The following is a 22,279-nucleotide window of genomic DNA, read 5'->3' on the forward strand; positions in this document are numbered from 1 at the left end:
TGGTCCTGTGTCCCCCAGTGAGCGGCTTGGAGAAAAGGATTTTACGGTGAGTACACAAAAATCCCTGTTTTTAACTTTTAATTTTTTTTTAATGTATTTGTAAAGATGTAATTTTACTTTTTTTTTCTACTGCTGGTTAACTTAAACTTTGTATTGTACAATAAAGTAATGCTCTGCCAGGGCTGCTTATAATGATTATGGGGGCAGACATGGGAGCCTTTAAGTATTTGGCTACTATGACAATCCGTTGACAACCCACAATCTCTTTATGGGGTGATAAAGGGAATACCCTTCCTTTGTTTAATGGGAACATGTCAGCAGGATTGTGCACAGTAACCTACAGACAGTTTGAGGTCGGCGCCGTTATACTGTTTAAAATGATACCTTGGTTGATGAAATCTGTCTTGTGGTTGTTGCTAATCTTTATTTTCAGTTTTTAGTTAATGATATGCTTGGGCTGTGGGTTGGGCCTGGAGGAGGGTCTGTATGTGGTGCTCTGATTAGGTATTCATAATGCAGACTGCTGACAGGTCACTGATCCCTCACTGACCTGCCCCTAGTTTGCATAATGAATACCACTCGGAGATCGCTGAGAGCTGCTACTGCGGGTTTCTTTTTATGTTTTGTTTTTTATTACCAGCCTCTGTCCTATCATTAGTAGCAAGATTGATCTGCCTGCTTGGGCCTGGTTGCTCTTCTATACAGTTGTGTTTAAAAGTTTACAGACCCCGGCAGAATTTTTGCTTTCTTGGCCTTTTTTCTCTTGGATCCAAGAAACTCGCACAGCTTTTATGCACACACACTGATTACAAGCAAACAGGTCACAGGTGAGGATGTTACCTTTAGTAGCCATTCAAACCCTTTTGTGTCAACTTCTGTGCATGTTATCAGGCCAAAATCACCAGGGTATGTGAACTTTTGATCAGGGTCATTTGGATGTTTGGGTTGTCATTATGATTTAAAAGGAGAAAACACAGTAGTTTGATAATAAATGGCTTCAACCAATCACTAACCATGAGTGGAGAAAAAGTTTTGATGTTATCATTCATATTCTGGGTATGTAAACTTTTGAGCACAACTGTACCTAGCATACTCCACATGTTGCTGACAGTTCTATTCTCTATATTGCGCTCATTCTTTTTTCATTTTCCATTTGTTTAGATTTTCCAGATCCCGATAAACTGCTCCTGTTTATTGTTAGTTCATGGAGTGATATATTGTCCCTACATGGAGTGGTCAGTAAAGCTATTCAGGCAGTCCTTAAAATCTTGGCAAAAGAAGATGTTGGTTCTTGTCTTAGTGCTTACCTGAATTGGGAAAAGGTTAGTGTGGACAGATACTTTTAAAGGGGTATTCCAATACCTAAACACAATTTTTAGTTTTTGTAAGTAATTCTGTGTGGTGGATTGTAATTAAAAGACCTCCAGATCTAGTTAGTATCACAAATAGTTACTATTGGACGTCTTGCACTATAAATGCAGTTGGTGAGGGAAGTATATAAATGAGAACAATAAGAGATTTCCCACCTACAAAGAATGGAGAGGTCTGTAGTTTTTGGAGTTTTTTTTACCGTAGGTACGCTTCAACTGTGAGACAAAATCTAAAAAAGCAAAAAAAATCACATTGTATGATTTTTAAAAAATTAAATCGCAGCTGAGACCCCGGAGAACATGATGCGGGTCAGTTTTTACCATCCCCAATGTTGCGATTGCCATTATTCACCGAATAACAGCGACCGCGAAAAAAAAGTCTTGATTTCTCATTTATTTCTTTCTCCTCTGATATGACCTAGCATACCAGAGGAGAGAGAAATGGGGTCCCCCGAGCAAGCCCCGGACCCTTTCACAGTGATCAAAATAAAAAAAGTAATCAGACCCCCTGTATCACTCCCTTAGTTAGGTAAAAATAATAAAATTAGAAAATGTATTTTTTTCCGTTAGACCTAGGGTTACGGTTGAGGTTAGAGTTGTGGTTGAAGCTAGGGTTCGTGTTAGAGCTAGGGTTAGGGTTGGGGCTAGCTAGGGTTGGACTTGGGGTTGTTCTAGGGTTGAGGTTCTAGGGTTGGGGTTAGTGCTGTGTCAGGGTTGAAGTTAGAATTGGGGCGTTTCCACTGTTTAGGTACATCAGGGGTTCTCCAAACGCGACATGGCGCCCGCTATTGATTCCAGCCAATTTTGCGCTCAAAATGTTAAACGGTGCTCCCTCTCTTCTGAGCCCTGCTATGCGCCCAAATAGTGGCTTTCCTTCACATACGGGGTATCGGTGTACTCAGGAGAAATGCACAACAAATTTTGTGGTCCATTTTCTCTTGTTACCATAGTGAAAATAAAAAGTTTGTCTATAATAAACTTTGTGAAAAAAGTAAAATGTTCATTTTTTCCTTCCACATTTCTTTAGTTCTTGTGAAGTACCTGAATGGTTAATAAACTTCTTGAATGTGGTTTTGAGCACCTTGAGGGGTGCAGTTTTTAGAATGGTGTCACTTTTGGGTATTTTCTGTCATATTGACCCCCCCCCAAACTCACTTCAAATGTGAGGTAGTCCCTAAAAACAAAAATGGTTTTGTAAATTTTGTTGGAAAAATGAGAAATCGATGGTCCACTTTTAACCCTTATAAAGTCCTAACAAAAAAAAAAAAATTGCTTCCAAAATTGTGCAGATGTAAAGTAGACATGTGGGAAATGTTTATTAACTATTTTGTGTGACACCACTCTCTCTTATTTAAGGGTACAAACATTAAGTTCGAAAATTGCAAAATTTTGAAAATATTTGCCAAATTTCCTTTTTTTCCTTAAATAAATGCAAGTTATAGCAAAGACATTTTACTACTAAGATGAAGTACCATATGTCCCGAAAACACAATCTCAGAATCTGTGAAATACGTTGAAATGTTCTAGAGCTATAACTTCATAAAGTGACTTTGGTCAGAATTGTAAAAAGTGGCTTGGTCATTAAGTACCAAATTGGCACTGTCACTAAAGGGTTAAGGGCAATGGTACCAAATACTAATGAAATGTATGTAAACTTTTGACTTTGTATTAAGTAATAAAAATGCCTTTAAACATTCTCTCTCTCAAATTTCAAATGAGCTTTATTGGAAGGACTAAGTACAGTGGGTATGGAACGTTTTCAGACCCCTTAAAATTTTTCACTCTTTGTTTCATTGCAGCCATTTGGTAATTTCAAAAAGTTCATTTTTTTTTTCTTTTTAATGTGCATTCTGCACCCCATCTTGACTGAAAAAAACAGATATGCAGAAATGTTTGCAAGTTTATAAAATAAGAAAAACTGAAATATCACATGGTCATAAGTATTCAGACCCTTTTCTCAGACACTCATGTTTAAGTCACATGCTGCCCATTTCCTTGTGATTCTCCTTGAGATGGTTCTACTCTTTCATAGGAGTCTAGCTGTGTTTAATTAAACGGATAGGACTGGATTTTTAAAGGCACACACCTGTCTATGTAAGTCCTCACAACTCACAGTGCATGTCAGACCAAAGGAGAATCATGAGGTCAAAGGAAATTGCCAAGGAGTTCAGAGACAGAATTGTGGCAAGGCACAGATCTGGCCAAGGTTACAAAATAATTTTGGCAGTACCCAAGGTACCTAAGAGGACAGTGGCCTCCATAATCCTTAAATGGAAGAAGTTTGGGACCACCAGAAGTCTTCCTAGACCTGAGCATCCAGCCAAACTGAGCAATCATGGGAGAAGAGCCTTTGTGAGAGAGGTAAAGAAGAACCCCGAGATCACTGTGGCTGAGCTCCACAGATACAGTAGGGAGATGGGTTAAAGTTCCACAAAGTCAGCTATCACTGCAGCCCTCCACCAGTCTGGTCTTTATAGCAGAGTGGTCCGACGGAAGCCTCTCATCAGTGCAAGACATATGAAAGCTTGCATAGAGTTTGCTAAAAAACACATGAAGGACTCCCACATGAGAAATAAGATTCTGTTCTCTGGTGAGGCGAAGATAGAACTTTTTGGTGATAATACTAAGCGGTATATGTGGAGAAAACCAGGCACTGCTCATCACCTGCCCAATACAAACCCAACAATGAAACATGTTGGTGGCAGCACATGCTATGCAGGTGTTTTTCAGCTGCAGGGACAGGACGACTGGCTGTAATTGAAGGAAACATGAATGTGGCCAAGCACAGAGAGATCCTGGATGAAAACCTTCCAGAGTGCTCTGACCTCAGACTTTGCCAAAGGTTCACCTTCCAACAAGACAATGACCCTAAGCACACAGCTAAAATAACAAAGGAGTGGCTTCAACTCTGTGACCAAACTTGACTGGCCCAGCCAGAGCCCTAACCTAAACCCAATTGAGCATCTCTGGAGAGACCTGAAAATGGCTGTCCACCAACGTTCACCATCCAACCTGACGGAACTGGAGAGGATCTGCAAGGAAGAGTGGCAGAGGATCCCCAAATCCACATGTAAAAACTTGTTGCATCATTCCCAAAAAGACTTATGGCTGTACTAGCTCAAAAGGGTGCTTCTACTCAATACTGAGCAAAGGGCCTGAATACTTATGACCATGTGATATTTCAGTTTTTCTTTCTTAATAAATTTGCAAAACTTGCTACATTTCTGTTTTTTTCAGTCAAAATGGGGTGCAGAGTGTACATTAATGAGAAAAAATTAACTTTTTTGAATTTCCCAAATGGCTGCAATGAAGCAAAGAGTGAAAAATGTAAAGGGGTCTGAATTCTTTCTGTACCCATTGTACATGTTAGCATTGCCAAAGCAAATGGTAAAAATAGGGGGACTGGGACAGGAAGGCATATAGAGGTCCAGGATAAATCAGGCTCCTTTTAGTGGCATGTCCAGGGAGGGGTGTAGAAGTCCATGACATATCAGTCCCCTCTTAAGGGGGTTTTACACTAAGCGATATCGCTAGCAATATCGCTATAACGTCACCGGTTTTGTGACGTTATAGCGATATTGCTAGCGATATCGCTATGTGTGATACTTACCAACGACCGGCTCCCCCCGCTGTCCATCGCTGATCGCGCGAGAATGGGCGGCTTCATTTCTCGTCGTCAGCTTCCTGCTGGGGCTTCCTGCTGTGACGACGAGCGACTCGTGGAGGCGGGCGGGAGGACGTCAGGATCTCTGTGTGTGAAAGGTGAGTATCGTCCGCTGCGTCGCTGCTGAATCGTTGTGAGGTCTTTCTGTGTGAAAGCTCACTAGCGATCATTTAGCGATGCACCAGCGATCCTGACCGCGTCGGATCGCTCGTCGGATCGCTGGTGCATTGCTAAATGTAAAAGGGCCTTTAGTCTGTGGCAGTCACTGACCTATTCCGCTGCGCTTTCTTCCCCCAGTATTATCGGCAGTTTCTCTTCCTCCTCCAAGGAGGTGAAGTCTGGGAGTAGATCAGACAGTCAAAGTGAGTGTCCCTCACTGCGGAGTATTTGGGGCACCTCAGCAGGATGTGGGCCTCGGCCTCCTGGGGGCACTGCTTTTTCTCTTTCTTTCTTTCTCTTTCTTTCTTTTTCTTTCTTTCTTTCTTTCTCTTTCTTTCTTTCTTTCTTTCTTTCTTTCTTTCTTTCTCTCTCTTTCTTTCTTTCTTTCTTTCTCTCTTTCTTTCTTTCTTTCTCTCTCTTTCTTTCTTTCTCTCTCTTTCTTTCTTTCTTTCTTTCTTTCTTTCTTTCTTTCTTTCTCTCTCTCTCTTTCTTTCTTTCTTTCTTTCCCGACTTCCTGATTGCCAGTTTGGACCAGCAGCATGGTCTACCCCCAGTCCCAACTTTGCACACTCCCCCCATGCTTCAAGCAAAGGCAGCTTTGCCTTTGCAACATCAAAGCAACACTTGCAACCTTTAAAGTAAAGGACAAGCACGCTCTCCTTGCCTGAAAACCAGGCTACCTCTGACGCTGCAAAGGTAACCAGTAACCTATAAAAATCCCTCTGTTTTTGAACGGAGAGGATTTTTCATAAGCTGTAAATTGCAAAGTTATTTGTCTGTACAAGCATTCTGTCAAACAGTTTGGATGTTGCTTAGAAAACACATTGTCAGCCGTGAAAAGGTCAAGGAAGGATGATCGTAAAGGCTGCAAGTCATGCAACTTTTTTTTTTTTTTCTTTCCAGTGCCCACCTATGAGCACGAGCGTCCTTCTGAACAGTGTACTTATGGCAATTCAACTTTATCCTGATGTCAAATTTAATCAGAGTGAGAAGTACGGAGAGGATTTGACAGACAGCGTCTGGGAATATGTATTCGCTGTTGATCTCTTGTGCACCAACCATAAATGGCTTTGGACCCATGAATATGTAATAAGGTACTAAGGTGTCTCCCTTTCATAATACTATGGCATGGCTTATATGCACAGCATATAAATAAGTATTGGTGCTTGAAGGCTGTTTAGGGATAGGTACTTTCTCAGGGCAGGCATTCATTATACGTTGCTAACTATAAATGGATATATATGTAGGTGTGTATATAAACTCACATATATGTGGGTGTGTATATAAACTCACTTTTCCTTGTATCACTCGTACCTGTTGGCCATTTTTCAATGAAACCTAATGTAAAGAGTATAAATTCTGAATTTAGATACTTCTTGGGTATCAGAAAGATTCATAAATTCAAATTTAATAAGCCCCAAACCTGTTTTTGAGGCTGGAGGCATATGCTAGTCACATAATTGACAATTGGTGATGTCCGTCCTTTGTTTTCTATTAGCACAGTGACCCCTGCACACCACATGATTTGCTGACTTCTCTGTTGTTATGCCAGTGATTTCTTGTATGGAGATGCCTGCTGTAATGCCAATCTTCTGAGTTGCCGCTCAGCAGAACCGTTGAAACCAAAAGCTGCACAGCAGAGATAGAGAAACTTTAAAAAGGCAAAATTTTCAGTATATGTTATTAATTGGTAAATGTCACTTTCCCATCCAGTGATTTGGGCATTTACAATTAACAACTTGGCAAAGGGCTTAGAAGGGTTGTCTCACAAACTAAGCTCTATTTAAACTATTTGTGACAAAAGACTTAATTGCTTGTCATGATGAGGAAAGGGTTCCCACAAATTGATGGTACAGTTGCTTCATGGCAATCATGCGGGCACATAAGCTGTGCCTCCACAGTTGCCGCCAAGATCTCAGCTTAATTGATGGCCAAGCTCCGCCCACACTTCCCCAGGCTATTTAACGCACTAAATGCTGCAATCAGTAGAAATCACATCAATTTAGAAGCCAATTTCAAGTTGCATAAAACTTATTCAGAGTGTTTTACCCCACAATTCTGGCAAAAAAAATCTTAATGTATTGGACCCCTACTTTCTTCTATTGTTGGTTTAAAAAAGTGTATTTCACATTTTCTATTTATTTTGGAAACTTATCAGTTGTGCTTTCTCATATATGGAAGTACTAGTATGGCTTTTACCCCTATAAGAGGGTTACCCTTTTTTTCTAAGTTCTGATGTGACTGTAATGAGTCATTTGCTAATTTTATATATTGGGGGCTTTTCCAATGCATGTGATGGAAGCCGTAGAAGTGTATTGACACTCTTCACCCCATTCCTTTGCCCATGTCCATCCTGACTTGTATATGGCTACTTCACTACTTTTTTTAACCTGTGCCTAGACAAGTGTTTCCCAAAGCCAGTCCTCAAGACCCAGTTGATGGAATTATTGCTTGTGCAATACTAAGGAAATCCTGAAAACATGACCTGTTGGAGAACCTTGAGGACTGCAGCTGGGAAGCACTGGTCTAAGCAGACATAATACTATTTTATATAGATGCTGACTGGTTTTCTTAAAAAAATTACAGTTTTGGCCTCTTATATTCAGTTTATGCATTTAAATGTATTTTTTACGGCATCATGACTCCTAACATGAGATTTTCAGTGTAGCAGGTGTAACAATGTTTAGAGTGCCTTTAATCTTTAATCTGTGCTGTTTCATAGTAAAGAACTTTGGCCGATTTTGGATAAGTGGGTGAAACGGAAGAAGGGCAACTTGACTATTCAAATTGTCCCAGACATTATTATCGCCACTGTGCTTCGTCTCGTTGGTAAGTGTTTATAGACTTTTTTTTTTTTTAAAAGTCTTTCTTTCTGCTGTGGCCTTAAGAAAACATGTATTGTTTTCACTTGCTTACCAATGATTGGAATTTTACTTCTATTATTAAACATTCTTTTTATCTTTTTTCTATTGGTGTCCACACAAAAAGGTGAAAAACAAATAGAATTATGGTAGATGAGATTGAATATAATGGGGTTGAGGATCCAAAGTACAAAAGGGGATATGCATCCCACTCAGTTTTTCCCATCTTAAAAAGTGCTAGTACATTCTTAGGATATGCCATTGGTCTAACATTTGGGACCTGCACCGATCCTGAAAATGAAGAGGACCCAGTGTTGATTTTCAAACTGATGATTACTGGACTCTTAACATGATGTAGCTTACATTCCACTCTTGTCGATATTGATTTTTCATCTAAAGTTTATGGTTTCCAGAGGTCCTTTTTTGTCTGTTTTTAACTTAGAATTTTCATTGTATGCTCAAGCAGATTGTGTGCACTTGCCATTTATTAGTAGTAACCAAAGACTTTCCTTTTAGGGTTTTCAGAAATGTGGACAGGAGTGTAATAATATCTCTAAGATACTTGAGAGAAAACGTGTTAAAGTGGTTGTCCAATAGTGAACAACTCCTATCTTTCTAACTCCACAGCCCATCGTAAAATAAAACTGTATATAATTCTTGTGATCACATCATAATATTCCTCTGTATTCCTTAGCAATCACTGATTGGCTGTAGCCTTTATGCTTAAGGAGATCAGTGTCAGCTAAGTGTAACATGACGGACTGGGGACACAGCCCTGCAATTGGAAGAACGGCGCTTGTCCAAGAGGCAAGAATACCGTTTTTGTTTTTATTTTTATTATGTGATGGTGTGGAGCAGTTAAGAAAGGTTTATCCAGCAGTGGACAATCTAGTCCTGCTGGCAAGCTTGGCACACTGGTTTTTGCTGGAACCCATTTCATTTTTTCTTCTCTTCCCAAATATATTTCCTACAGAAGCATCTGTAGTAACGTAACAGAAATTTTCAGTAAAACAACATTTTGGAAAATCCGTTTTGATTCTTTGTAAGAACAGTTAAAAAAAAAAAAAAAAAAAAGATATACTAATAAGCCGAGGCCCCTAATTTTGCCACAGAAAAACTGGGAGAACTTACTGACTCGAGTATAAGCCGAGGGTGGGAAAGGCAGAAGCTACTGGTGAATTTCAAAAATAAAAATAGATACTATTGAAAGTAAAATAGTGGCCCAATAAGATGCTCCATATAATGCTGGACAAAGGTTAATGGTGGCCCCATAAGATGCTCCATATTAATATATGCCCCATATAATGCTGCACAAAGGTTAATGGTGGCCCCATAAGATGCTCCATATTAATATATGCCCCATATAATGCTGCACAAAGGTTAATGGTGGCCCCATAAGATGCTCCATATTAATATATGCCCCATATAATGCTGCTGCGATTTAAAAAAAAAAAAATGACATACTATTATTATTATTATTTATTATTATAGTGCCATTTATTCCATGGCGCTTTACATGTGAGGAGGGGTATACATAATACATACAAGTACAGTAATCTTAAACAATACAAGTCGCGACTGGTACAGGATGAGAGAGGACCCTACACGCCTCTCATCGCTGCCAGCTGCTCCTCAGCGTCGCCGGCTCTGCAGTTTCTGTTCAGGCAGAGGGCACGCACTAACCACGTCACTGCGCCCTCTGACCTGAACATCACAGCCAGAAGACCCGGGAGACTGAGCGCAGCGGTGGAACGGGGACAGGTGAATATGACATGGCTCACCCTCCCCCAGTCCTACTCACCCTCCTGGCGTCTGCATATCCAGCTCTGCTGCATCTCAGTCCCCGCGTCTGCATCTCCCTTCCTGTCTTCTTCCTGTGCGGTCACATGTTACCACTCATTAAAGTCATGAATATGCTCTTCACCCCTATGGGAGTGTAGACACGTCCATATTCATGACTTTAATGAGCGGTACCATGTGACCGCACAGGAAGAAGACTGGAAGGGAGATGCAGATGTCAGGACTGAGATGTAGCAAAGCCTGATATGCAGATGCCAGGAGGGTGAGTATGATGTCTCCTGCTCACCCGCTCCTCCTCCCCGCCGGCTTTCTGGCGTATGACTCGTGAATAAGCTGAGAGGGTCTTTTTCAACCTAAAAAAGGGGCTGAAAAACTCGGCTTATACACGAGTATATACGGTAGCTGGATGTAGATATATACGAATTACATATCCATCCCACCCGCCTATGTTGCAATACAGCATCATTTAGTATACCTTTTGCATGGTTACATTTGCACCAGTTTATTTTAATTATTATTTATTTTTAAGGGCGTCTGTGTCAGATGGGTTTGAAAGATGGATTTATAACTGCTGTTAAGAACATCACGTCTGTTATTATTGCATTTATCCAGCACGCACATGAAGAAGGTAAGCTTGTAGATGTGTCTTAAGGAGTCATGGATCATATCTTAAGTGTAACTCGGTGGATTGTTTTTTTTTCTTTAGCTTGCATGTAGTTCCTCTGCACAACGATACCCTTCACAGACAGCACATGGACCAAATTATATCCAGTGTACTTGTTTAGCGCAGGTATTAAGAAGGCGGGTCCTTCAGATGCTGACAGTACGGACGAGCACACTGAGCTCATCAGTCCTGTATTTTGTGAACATGATTTTTTCATATTTTTTTTAAATGGACGTCTGACCCTGTCCTTAAAGATGATCTTTCAATTGATTTTTTTTTTTAGTCACCTTTCTCCTCTAGAACAGAAGTTATATGGTATACTCCCAATTAGTCGAAGGGATAATTTGCATCTTTATTAACAGTGGCATAACTTTTGGATGGATGGGCGTAGAAAAAAACTGTTCCTGAATCAGAGAAACAATCAGGGCAGGTCCTCGGTTTAAATTAAATATAGTGAAAGATCTTCTTTAACCCCTCTGCGACATGCGCCATGCTAGTTCTGCTCTGCGGGAGGTGCGATTGTGCCCGAAGCAGCACTAGTAAGGCACCGGGGGCTCATGCTGAGCGCCGCGGTAATCGTGTGCAGGTGTATGTGACAGCTTATACCCCGCAGCAACGCCCACGATCAGTGCTATCACCGATTGCGGGCATTTAACCCCTCTGATGCTGCTGTCAATATTGACAGTGTCATAGAGAAGCATCATGTAGATAAATTCCCAAAGAGTTATAATTTCCAAAATGGTATCACTTGAGGGGGGATTCTGCTTTTCTAGCACTTAGGGGCTCTTTATATGGAATCCACAAACTAGTCTAGGAAAATCTGCGCTTCAGGAGGCAAATGGCGCTCTGTCCCTCCTGAGTCACTCCGTATGGCAAAGTAGTACTGTACAGCCACATATGGGGTACTTCTATATTTAGCAGAAATTGTGGGACTAATTCTGGTGCCATTTTTACCCATTACCCAGTGTGAAAATGTAAAACTTGGGGCTAACACACAACCTTGGTGGTAAAAATGTAACTTCTTTTTTCCTCACAGCCCAATGATGTTTAATTGGTAAAATGGGATCACTTATGGGGGGTTGTGCTATTCTGGCACCTCAGGGCCGCTGTCAATGTAACATGGCACCCTCAAGCAAGTGCAGCAAAATCTGCAATGTAATATGGCGTTTCTTCCCTTCTGAGCTTTGCACTCAGCCTCAAAAGTAGTTTTCAACCACATATGGGGCATCGGTGAACTCAGGAGAAATTGCACAACAAATTTTCGGGTCCATTTTCTCCTTTTGCTCTTGTAAAATACAAAATTTGTAGCTAAAAAGATTTTTGTGGAAAAAATGTTTTGTTTTTTAATTTTCACTACTTAACGTTATAAACTTCTTTGACGCACCGGTGGGTTCACTGTGCTTAATACACATTTAGTTAAGTTCCATAAGGGGTCTAATTTCCAAAATGGTGTCACTTGTGGGGGGGTTTCCACAGTTTAGGCATATCAGGGGCTCTACAAATGCGACATGGTGTCCTCTAATTATTCCATAAATTTTTGCATTCCAAAAGTCAAACGGCGCTCCCTCCCTTCCAAGCCCTGCCCTGTGCCCAAACAGTAGATTTCACCCACATATGGGGTATCTTCAGTCTCAGGAGAAATTGCGCAACAAAATGTATGGTCCATTTTCTCCTGTTCCCTTGCAAAAGTAAAAACAAATTGGGTCTAAAGGAAGATTTTTGTGAAAGAAAAGTAAATGTTTATTTTTTCATTCCAAAATTTCCTGTGAAGCACCTGAAGGGTTAATAAACTTCTTGAATGTGGTTTTGAGCACCACAAGGGGTGCAGTTTTTAAATTGGTGTCACTTTTGGGTATATTCTTTCATATAGACCCTTCAAAGTGACTGTGACTTCGAATATGAGGTGGTCCGTAAGAAAAAAATGGTTTTGCAAAAATTTGTTGAAAAAATGCAAAATTGCTAGTCAACTTTCCCATTTATAAAATGTTGCTAATGTAAAGTAGACATGTGGGAAATGTTATTTATTAACTATTCTGTATGATATGACTCTCTCTAATTTAAGGGCATAAAAATTAAAAGTTTGAAAACTGTGAAATTTTCATCAAATTTCTGGCGGGGGTTTTCGAAAATAAATGCAAGTCATACCGAAGAAATTTTACCACCATCATAAAGTACAATATGTCCCGCGAAAACACTCTTAGAATCACCGGGATCCGTTGAAGCGTTCGAGAGTTATTACCTTATAAAGTGAGAGTGGTCAGAATTGTAAAAATTGGCCTGGTCGTTAAGGTGAAAACAGGCTTTGTCTCAAAGGCGTTAGGCTACTTTCACATTTCAGTTTTTCAAATCTGGCGGGCTGCGGCGAAAAGTTGTCAAACCTGATCCTGTAGAAGTCGCAGCCTGGGGGCGTGGCCTGGACCTCATGTAGGGAGGACGTGGAGTGAGAGAGCTCCTGCCCGGATCCGACAATAAATCCTGATTACCGGCACTGCTGACGAGTCCCACTGACCTGGAGGGCTGCAATATCTCCCTGGGCGTTTAGACAGCGGAGGATCCTTGGGCCATGTCGAACCGCAGCAGTAAAAAAGATAAGGAGACGCCGGGGCGCGCCTCTGCTACATCCAGGATGGCACCAGCAAACAACAAGTCGGCTGGTAGTGGAGCGATGGGAGCTGCTGGCAGGCTGGAACGATATGCAAGGGTGCCTCCTGCTGCTGCTCGATCGCCCAGTGCACAGACTGAGGCAGACGCTGGATGCAGCGTGGAGCTGGAGGATCATCTCTCCAGGGAGGGAACAGTGAGTAAACTGGGCCCCCCTTCAGCCCAACACGTGCAGACACAGGGGCCTGTGCTGGAGGAGGAAGGAGTGGGGGATGGGGAGCAGCCGGAGTCTGTGACTGCTGAGCCCACACTGGGAGAAATCCTCGCAGCAATTAACTCCTGCAATACCACACTGGCCACTCTAAGTAATCAAATGGAGATTGTCACCAAGGACATGGCCTGTATTAAACAAGAGCTGCGAGGGGTGACTGCCAGGGTGGGGGAACTGGAGGAGCGTGTTGGTGCGACGGAGGATAAATTGCCACCAATAACACGGGAGCTGGGAAAAGCCACGCAAAATATTACAATACTGCTGAACAAGGTGGATGATTTAGAGAACCGCTCCCGTAGAAGTAATCTGCGACTGGTGGGGGTTCCGGAGAGGACGGAGGGGACTGACTCACTTGGCTTTTTTGAAAAATGGCTAATGGACACCTTTGGTAAAGATGTTTTGTCCCCATTCTTTACTATTGAGAGAGCACACAGGGTCCCTACGCGTGCCCCCCCGCCGGGAGCACCCCCGCGTCCCATCTTGCTTAAGCTCCTACACTTTAAAGATAGAGATGCTATCCTGCGCAGATCCAGAGACATTAAGGAACTTGCTATTAATGGGAGGAAAGTCTCCATTTTCCCTGATTTTTCCCTGGAGGTGCAGCGTAAAAGGGCGCAATTTATTGAGATTAAAAAACGCCTACGTGACTTACAGGTGACATATTCCATGATGTACCCTGCTAGACTGCGGATTGATGTGAATGGAGAAACGCACTTTTTTGACACGGCGGGAATGGCGCTGTCCTGGCTGGATATTAATGAGAGGTCCATGAGGAGGAAGAATACTTGAAGTTCTCCCTTTTTTCGCCACCAGGTGTTGTTACTCCTTTTTGTCTAGGACGCTATGCTGGTATAATTACTACTGTTCATTCCATTTCGGATTCAGGGCGGGAGCTGACCGGATTGCTGTGGACACTCGTTACAGTGACAAGCTGTGGACCCTTCTCCCTGCATGGACTCTGGGCGAGTTTTCTAGCCCTGATTCTCTCTATTTGAGAGAAATGTGCAAGTTACACTTGTGTTTGGGGGTAGGGGCGCTGTGCACTGGTGTGCAGTGCTCCCTCTCCCTCCTTTGTTTTTTTCGTTTGTTGTTGTATTCCCTAATTGTTCTGTGGGATGTGATGTGCGTCAGCCGTGTCGCCCAATTCATTGTACTGAGGGATGGTGGAGATTGCCTCTCTCCCTCGGGAGTGGAGTATGTTCCGATTTCTCATTTTTTAGTCTGCTCTTATGGCGATATCACTTAATATTGTAGCGTGGAATGTTAGGGGGCTCGGGGATGCAAATAAGAGATGTGCTATATTTACTAATATGCAGAAATTTCTCCCGGCTATCCTGTGTATGTCTGAGACCCACATGGTGAAAGATAATATTCATTGGCTAAGAAAGGGATGGGTTTCACATGAATATCATTCCACGTACTCGACCCATGCGCGGGGTGTCAGTGTGCTGGTGCACAGGTCCATCCCCTTCTCATGTACTAAATCAGTGGTTGACCCTGGGGGCAGATTTGTATGTTTGCTTTGCACGTTATACGGTATACAATTTATTTTGGTTGCCATATACATCCCCCCGCCCTATTCAGTCGAACCAGTAAAAAGAATCTTCTCTTCTAATAGGAGATTTTAATACATATTTGCATCCCTATTTGGATAAGTTGCATTCGGGAAACATATCAGAGGATGCAGCCTCAACCTCATTTGCTAGAACGTTAGTGGAGCTGGGTATGGTAGATCTTTGGCGTGTCCGAAACCCCACAGCCAGACAGTTTTCCTGCTACTCTAGCTCCCACCACGCTATGTCACGGATAGACCTGGCCATTGGGAATACACTCATGACCCCATATGTACGAGGGGTGGCCTACCTGCCTAGAAGTGTATCTGATCACTCGCCGCTACATGTCACACTTTCATGGGGACACCCCCTCACCCTATCTAGACCTATCTGGAAGCTTAATCCCTTCTGGATCCAGCTTATAGGGGGATCTTTGCATGATGCCATTCTAGAATATTTTCAACTTAATGAGTACTCTGCATCATCACACATAGTCTGGGATTCCATGAAAGCCTATGTCAGGGGCTTATATATTAGAGAAATATGCACACGGAAAAGCCAAAATAGACGCTACACCCAGAGTCTGATCCAGGAGGTGTCTGTTGCGGAGGCTGCGGTGATACTCAACCCGACAGAGGAAACTAAAAAAGCTTTGGAGAAGGCACAGGGGTCGCTCAGGGAAAACCTCATGTCGGCGGCAGCAAATAAACGTTATTTCCTCAAACAAAAATATTTTATAGAGGGGGAGGGAGTAGGACATTTATTGGCCACGGTCATTAGAGCACAGGACGGATCTTCATATATCAATAGGCTAAAAACGGACTCGGGTGGTCCTGTGACAGACAGTGCGGACATAGTGAGTGAGATAAGGAGGTATTATATGCGACTATACACATCAGATTGCAGTCTCACGGAGACTGAGATTGAGCAGTACCTGGATGCGCTCTCTCTCCCTGCATTGGCTGATAGCGATAGGGATTCATTGGATCGGGACATCCTGTTGGAGGAGTTGGAGGAGGCGCTTGGTCAGATGCAAAATGAAAAGGCTCCAGGAATGGATGGCCTGCCTGGCGAGTTTTACAAAACCTATGCACCCTTACTGCTACCTAAGCTACTTAAGGTATTTGAAGAGGCTGAAAGGCAGAGGGTCCTCCCGCCATCTATGAGGGAAGCTTTGATAGTTTTAATATTAAAGCCCGGAAAGGATCCAGAGGTTCCGGATTCATATCGCCCGATTTCCCTATTATCAACAGATGTTAAATTATTGGCCAAGGTACTCGCCAATAGGATGTCCCGAGTTATCTCATCTGTTATACAGAAGGATCAGACGGGATTTATCCCAGGCAGAGCCACATCTATGAACCTTAGGAAACTATACTTGGGGATTCAACATAGTTCTGGGGAGTTGGGGGGAAGAGCAATTTTGTCCTTAGACGCCGCTAAGGCGTTCGATAGTTTGGAGTGGGGTTTTTTGTGGGCGGTACTTCGGAAAATGGGCTTTGGACACAGATTTATAAATTGGGTGAGGCTGTTGTATGGCTCGCCGGTGGCGAAAGTTGGGGCTAATGGCAGGGTCTCTGAGTCTTTTCCTCTTGGGAGAGGTACTAGACAGGGGTGCCCGCTCTCGCCCTTGCTATTTGCTACTGCGGTGGAGCCATTGGCAGTTGCAATTCGGAAGTCCAGAGAAATAATGGGATTCAGATGTGGAACTGTGGAGTTGAGGATATCATTGTACGCGGATGATTTACTTCTATATTTAGATAAGGTACATTCCTCGATTTTGCCGGCAATGGAGGTCATTCGAGAATTTGGGCTGAGGTCTGGTCTTCGGATTAATTGGTCCAAATCAGCTTTAATGCCGATAGACCCTCTCCCGGCGGATTTCTCAGATTTGCAGATACCGGTCCCTGTAGTTCGGAGGTTTAGGTATCTGGGTATAATTGTTAGTCCTGCCCCGAAGGATTTTCGGGCTCTGAATCTGGAGCCCCTGTTGCAGCGATTTAGAGCAAAAGTACATACTTGGTGTCGCCTGCCGTTGTCGAATATTGGTAGATCTAACTTAATCAAAATGGTAATGATGCCACAATTATTATATTTGATACATAATTCTCCGGTGTGGATCTGTAGGGACTTTTTTGCAAAAATAAATACATTATTCCGGGAATTAATTTGGAAGAAAAAACAGGCTAGGATTCGCTTGGAGATACTGCAGCGAGGGAAGGAGGAGGGAGGATTGGCGGTGCCAAACCCATTCATATACTTTATAGCCTCCCAGATGCAACATCTTAAGGGTTGGGGTAGAGACGGGGCGTGTGACAATGGTGGTGATATTGTGAGGGAAGGATCGGTATGGAAATATCCAGGGTGCCGGTTGGAGGTGGGAAGACGGCAGATAAATGGGGCACGATACCCCACATTGGCTATGATTTTCAAGGTGTGGGATAGGGGTAAGTCTCTTTTGAAGATAAATGGGCCTACGGAATTGTGGCCATTGTGGCGAAATCCGGATTTGCAAGAGATCAAAAAGCTGGTGGGGTTCGGAAGATGGGAAGATAAAGGGATTTATCTGGTGTCACAAATTTTGCAAAATAATACTCTTAAGAGTTTTGAACAATTGAGAACAGAATTTCACCTCCCGCACGTCGTCTTTTATCAGTACTTACAGCTAAGACATGCATTGGAAAAACAGAGAAGGACAAATCCGGTGATAGTGACACATAATCAAACACTACATATGCTACTTACATCTGAGTCTTCTAGGGGACTTATCTCTGAATTATATAAAAGATTATTACCTGCCCATCTGGAGACATATCCACTGACTGCTGCTAAGAATAAGTGGGAACGGGACGTTGGCCCCCTGACGGAGGACCAGTGGTCCGATATTCTAGAACAGGTCCCTAAAATGGCGGTTTCTGAGTGCCAGCGGCTTTCGCAAATATATCTCATTCACAGGGTATATAAAACACCCAGCTTATTATTTAAAATGGGACTTAGGCCCAATACACAATGTGTTAGGTGTGGGCAGGATGATGCCCACTTGATGCATGTTATGTGGGAGTGCGGGCACATTGGGGATTTCTGGAGGCAGACCCTGGGACTCATAGCCCAAGTATACCATATCACAATACGACCGTCACCTCGTCTATGTTTGTTGAATTTGTGGGAGGAGGGGGTTGACCCGGACTCTGCAGTGGCCCTGGGAATAGCATGCATCCTGTATCAGGCAAGAAAGATACTTGCATATCATTGGTTGGATCCTATGCCACCAACATTGTCAGAGCTTAAAAATAAACTAAATAATGTCATCAGATTGGAAAGGGGGGCTTATTTAAAAAGAAATGCATTAAGAAAGTTTTACAAAATTTGGCAGCCATGGATGGAGTCACCGGGTCTCCCCTCGGGCGCACTGGTACGGGATGCGATGTTGGACCAGTTGCTGTTGTGCTTGCGATGAGGGGATGCTTGGGGGGTGAAAATAAAGTCTAGTGCCCTTTGTGGCGAAGTAGATTTTGAGTGGCGCGGTGGGAGGGAGCTGGGGTGGATTGGACCTGATATCCGTGGGGGGCGGGGGGGGGGCGAAATATGATGCGGAGTGGCGCGGCTGGCGGGGATGGTTTTCCCGCTGAAATGAGGCACTGATGTATAATTTTGATTTTTGTTTATTTGTGGAGCCATGTTGTTTATAGGCTCAATTTTATGCAAATATCTGTGTTTTGAGATTTCTTCTTTTTATTTATTCTTACACAGGAAGAGTTTTACCCTTTAAATAATATTTGCTCTCAATGTAAATTTTACTAGCTATATAAGATGTCATATTCTTTCTGTATTGATTCCTGAATGTTTAATAAAAAAGATCTGATTAAAAAAAAAGAAGTCGCAGCCCGCCGGATCATCTGTTTAGGCCGGAGACTGTGCAGGAGAGGGAGAGAGAGTCTTCGGGCATGCGCTGTGGAAAAAAACGGTCCGGCGCTGTAAAAAAAACGTTGCAGGTATTGTTTTTAGCAGACGCCGGACAGGCATTTTTTGCTGTATCCGGCAAAAGCCGGATACGCTGCATAGCCATCAGGCGTAATGCGGCGATAATGCTAGTCTATGGGAAAATAGCCGGATCCAGTGGCAACCGGCGCCGGATCCGGTTTTTACATTTTTCGCTGCATCGCGCCTGATGCTTAAAAAACGGAAATGTGAAAGTAGCCTTAAAGAGACTTGAGTCAGCACAGAATGACTGTTCAAGCTAAGTGCAGGCACTCAAGTGGTGTGTGCACTATGACTTTAATTTAAAACTCATTATGCGGAGGATTTAAATTACTGTGTGAAAACTAATAACTGGCGCAAATTTTAGATTTAAAACCTTGTTAATCTAGTCATGAGCTTTTTGAACAAATCAGAAGTGATAAAGCTTGTGCTGGTATCTTGAAATGGTTATATATTTTTTTTCTTTTCCCATTATTAAACATCATACTGTAATTTTAGAATACACATTTATTAATTTTGTTTTTAACTGTTATTTTGGCTTCTGCATGACGCAGTATACATGTACTACCTATGTGTTCTGGACATGTCTGGCATGGACTTGGTTCCTGCCGCCGCTGACATTTTAATACCTGTGCTTGGGTCAGAGAATTTCAATTCCAGCAGTGGGTTGTCAGGCGGTGTAATAATTGCCACCAGATCTCCCATTTTCGTAAATTTTGAAATCTTCAAACTTATAAAGTTCCTAAATGGGGAAAATAATTGTAATATGAAAGTGTACCAAGGACAGAAAATTAAAACATTAATAGGTTATTATTAATAGAAAAGAAACCAAGGAAAGCTTTGCATTGTTTCCATTCTTTCTTGGTATTTGAAGTTCCGCTGTTTGTATGTAGGCCTAATATTGACCAAAAACTCCAACCATACCTCATTACAGGTGTACCATGGGGTGTCCAGTTGGCGTCTGTCTATATGCTGTGTGACACTGCGCCGTGTGACCCTGCTCTCATCCTCCAGGCCCTCCAAGCATGGAAAGAAACTGCGAAGAACGTCATCCCGCCAGCTGTAATAAGCAGTATGCAAGAGATCGCATCATTGTGTGTCAAGGATAAATGAATCTTTTTTAATGTCCCCTAGATATTGAGATCTATTCCCAAGAAGCATGAGCACTGTAGGACAGAAGTGCCTTTTTCTGACTCTTTTATTAGTTTGCACTTTGATATTTAAGGATATAAAGCCATTTTTGTTTGTAAAGTTGTTTTTTCAATGAAGCACAGAATTCACAGTGAGATTGTAAATGTGTAAATTATATCTGGTTTGTAAAGGTTTTGTACAATAAATATAGCTAAAAATTTTATATGCAACTGTTAAGATGAACAGAGTCCGACATAAGTGACCAACCGTGGTGTATGTTTCTACATGTAGCCAAAGTTTATTTGGGTTTTAACAACACTAATGTTTTATGTTTTTCCCTTCTATTGTGCTTGTTTCCATTGTAAGTTTCTATAGATTCCCTTTATGGAAACGGATTATTTGTAGCCAGGAACTAGCAATTGTAACTTCTAAGTAATGCCGATAGAATATTACTTATTACTGATGCCTTTGCTGCTTTTGCTATGTTAGATAAGCAATTTACATGCTCTATGCACGGTCTGAGCATACATGTGCTGCTTGCATGCTGGTTCCGCCTGCACCTGACAGATAAAAATAGGGTCCCTAAGGCAGTGCGATATATGCTAGTTACAGCATAGTAGTATCTTCCTTACAACAAGACAGCATGAACCTTTCCTGGTTACTTGGAAGGCTGTAGAGTATTATGCACAGTACTGGGACAATATAGTAGTGGATGGCAGACTACAACAGGATCTTGCATCATGCTATAATTTAATGTCAGTTTTGCGCTTGGATATCACTGTGACAAGGTTCTACATTTTGTGCAGTTGAGCGCTGACACATTAATAAATCTTTTAATTAGATTTTTGTTAAGACGTTGGTTAGAACACAGATGAAGCAGTCTTGCACTGCCTGTGGCGATTGCAGCTATTAGGAGTCCTTGTTTTGTTTCTCCACTACAGAAAAAGTAACATTAAATGCCAGTTGGTTGTGCCAGCCCACATGACATTTGGCTAGGTTCACATTGCGTTAGGGGCATCCGTTTAACGGATACGCTAACGCAGATGTCATTTTTGACATCTCTTGTGCACCTAGCGCTAACTTATGCGCTAACGCATGGTAGCATTTTGTTACAATGCGCTACCATGAGTTAGCCATACAGGTCTATGCGCAGCGAACACGTCCGTTTGCTGTGCGCTAGACCTAACGCACCCTCGAACGCTGTAGACCTTGTTCGAGGGTGCGTCACAAAGTAACGCATCATCGCTAACGCATGCCGAATTTGGCATGCGTTACGATAATGGCGGCCAATGGGTGCATTAACGCATCCGCTACATAGCGTTAGTGCCGCTATGTAATGGATGTGTTGAACCCTGGGCCATTAACACAATGTGAACACAGCCTTTCCTGAAAATCCCTTATTACTACAAGGGTTATCATTTAGGCTGCCTGTTGCACATCCTCGACGTGATGTTTTAACTCAGTTGGATTTGTGAGCAAATAATCATTTTGGGTACTATAATCTTATTTCATATTTTCAATAGTGTCTGAAATATATTTGCAGATAAAATTTAGAAGAATTCTGGAATTTATTGTACCTGACAGAAGCAGATTTCTATAATGTAAAACTTTCCACCTGTATGCAGCCTGTTTGTTAATTTTCTGCTCCTGCAGCTGTCTGAATTTGAACTTTAACTTCAAAAACATTATAAACTTTTGCAATTTAGCGTTTTGGGTTTTTTTTGCTTCTTGACTCCTCAGTTGCGCATGAAGCAGCACTTGCGTAGTGTCTAAGGCCTGTTTCACACATCAGTTTTTTCTGGCAGTTGTAATCCGCCAAAATGGCGGAAAACAGATCCGCCTGTGTACGGACATCAACGTGCGTCATCGGACCGTTTTTTTTTTACGGATCCGGCGAAGGAAGAAATTTAAAGGAACCGCTGTCTGAGGAGGGGGGGGAATTTTTTCTCAGCCGCCAGACCGGGATTTAGGGTTAAATTTACTGCAAAGGCGATTCTGCTGGGTATGCGCAGTGCAGAGTGCGGATCCGGCCAGCCAGAAAAACGTAGCATTGTCCGTCCAGTCTTGTCAGCGGACGCCAAAGTCTTGGCGAATCCGCAAAAAACGGATCCAACAGATGCCCATCCGTCAAGATCCGCCGGTAATGCAAGTCTATGGGGAAAAAAACTGATCCGCCAAAAAAAAATGGCGGATCTGTTTTTTTGCCAAAATGGCGGATCTTGACTGA

At 42.4% G+C, this 22,279-nt stretch overlaps 1 protein-coding gene across 2 annotated transcripts in view; it reads left to right on the forward strand.

The window, feature by feature from the left end:
• The window catches only part of ICE1 (interactor of little elongation complex ELL subunit 1), a 99,420-nt gene extending 77,663 nt beyond the window's left edge, over positions 1 to 21,757 (forward strand). For both annotated transcript variants that reach the window (XM_073587786.1, XM_073587785.1), the window contains 5 exons: positions 1,162 to 1,322; positions 6,097 to 6,287; positions 7,916 to 8,022; positions 10,384 to 10,482; positions 19,856 to 21,757. In XM_073587786.1, the coding sequence (XP_073443887.1) occupies positions 1,162 to 1,322; positions 6,097 to 6,287; positions 7,916 to 8,022; positions 10,384 to 10,482; positions 19,856 to 20,034 (737 nt within the window). In that variant the 3' untranslated portion in view covers positions 20,035 to 21,757. The remainder of the gene's footprint in view (positions 1 to 1,161; positions 1,323 to 6,096; positions 6,288 to 7,915; positions 8,023 to 10,383; positions 10,483 to 19,855) is intronic.
• The last annotated feature ends 522 nt before the right edge of the window (positions 21,758 to 22,279 follow it).

This window comes from Dendrobates tinctorius, unplaced genomic scaffold, assembly GCF_039654945.1.
Source record: "Dendrobates tinctorius isolate UK_male_01 unplaced genomic scaffold, ASM3965494v1 ptg000102l, whole genome shotgun sequence".
Taxonomy (NCBI): Eukaryota; Metazoa; Chordata; class Amphibia; order Anura; family Dendrobatidae; genus Dendrobates; species Dendrobates tinctorius.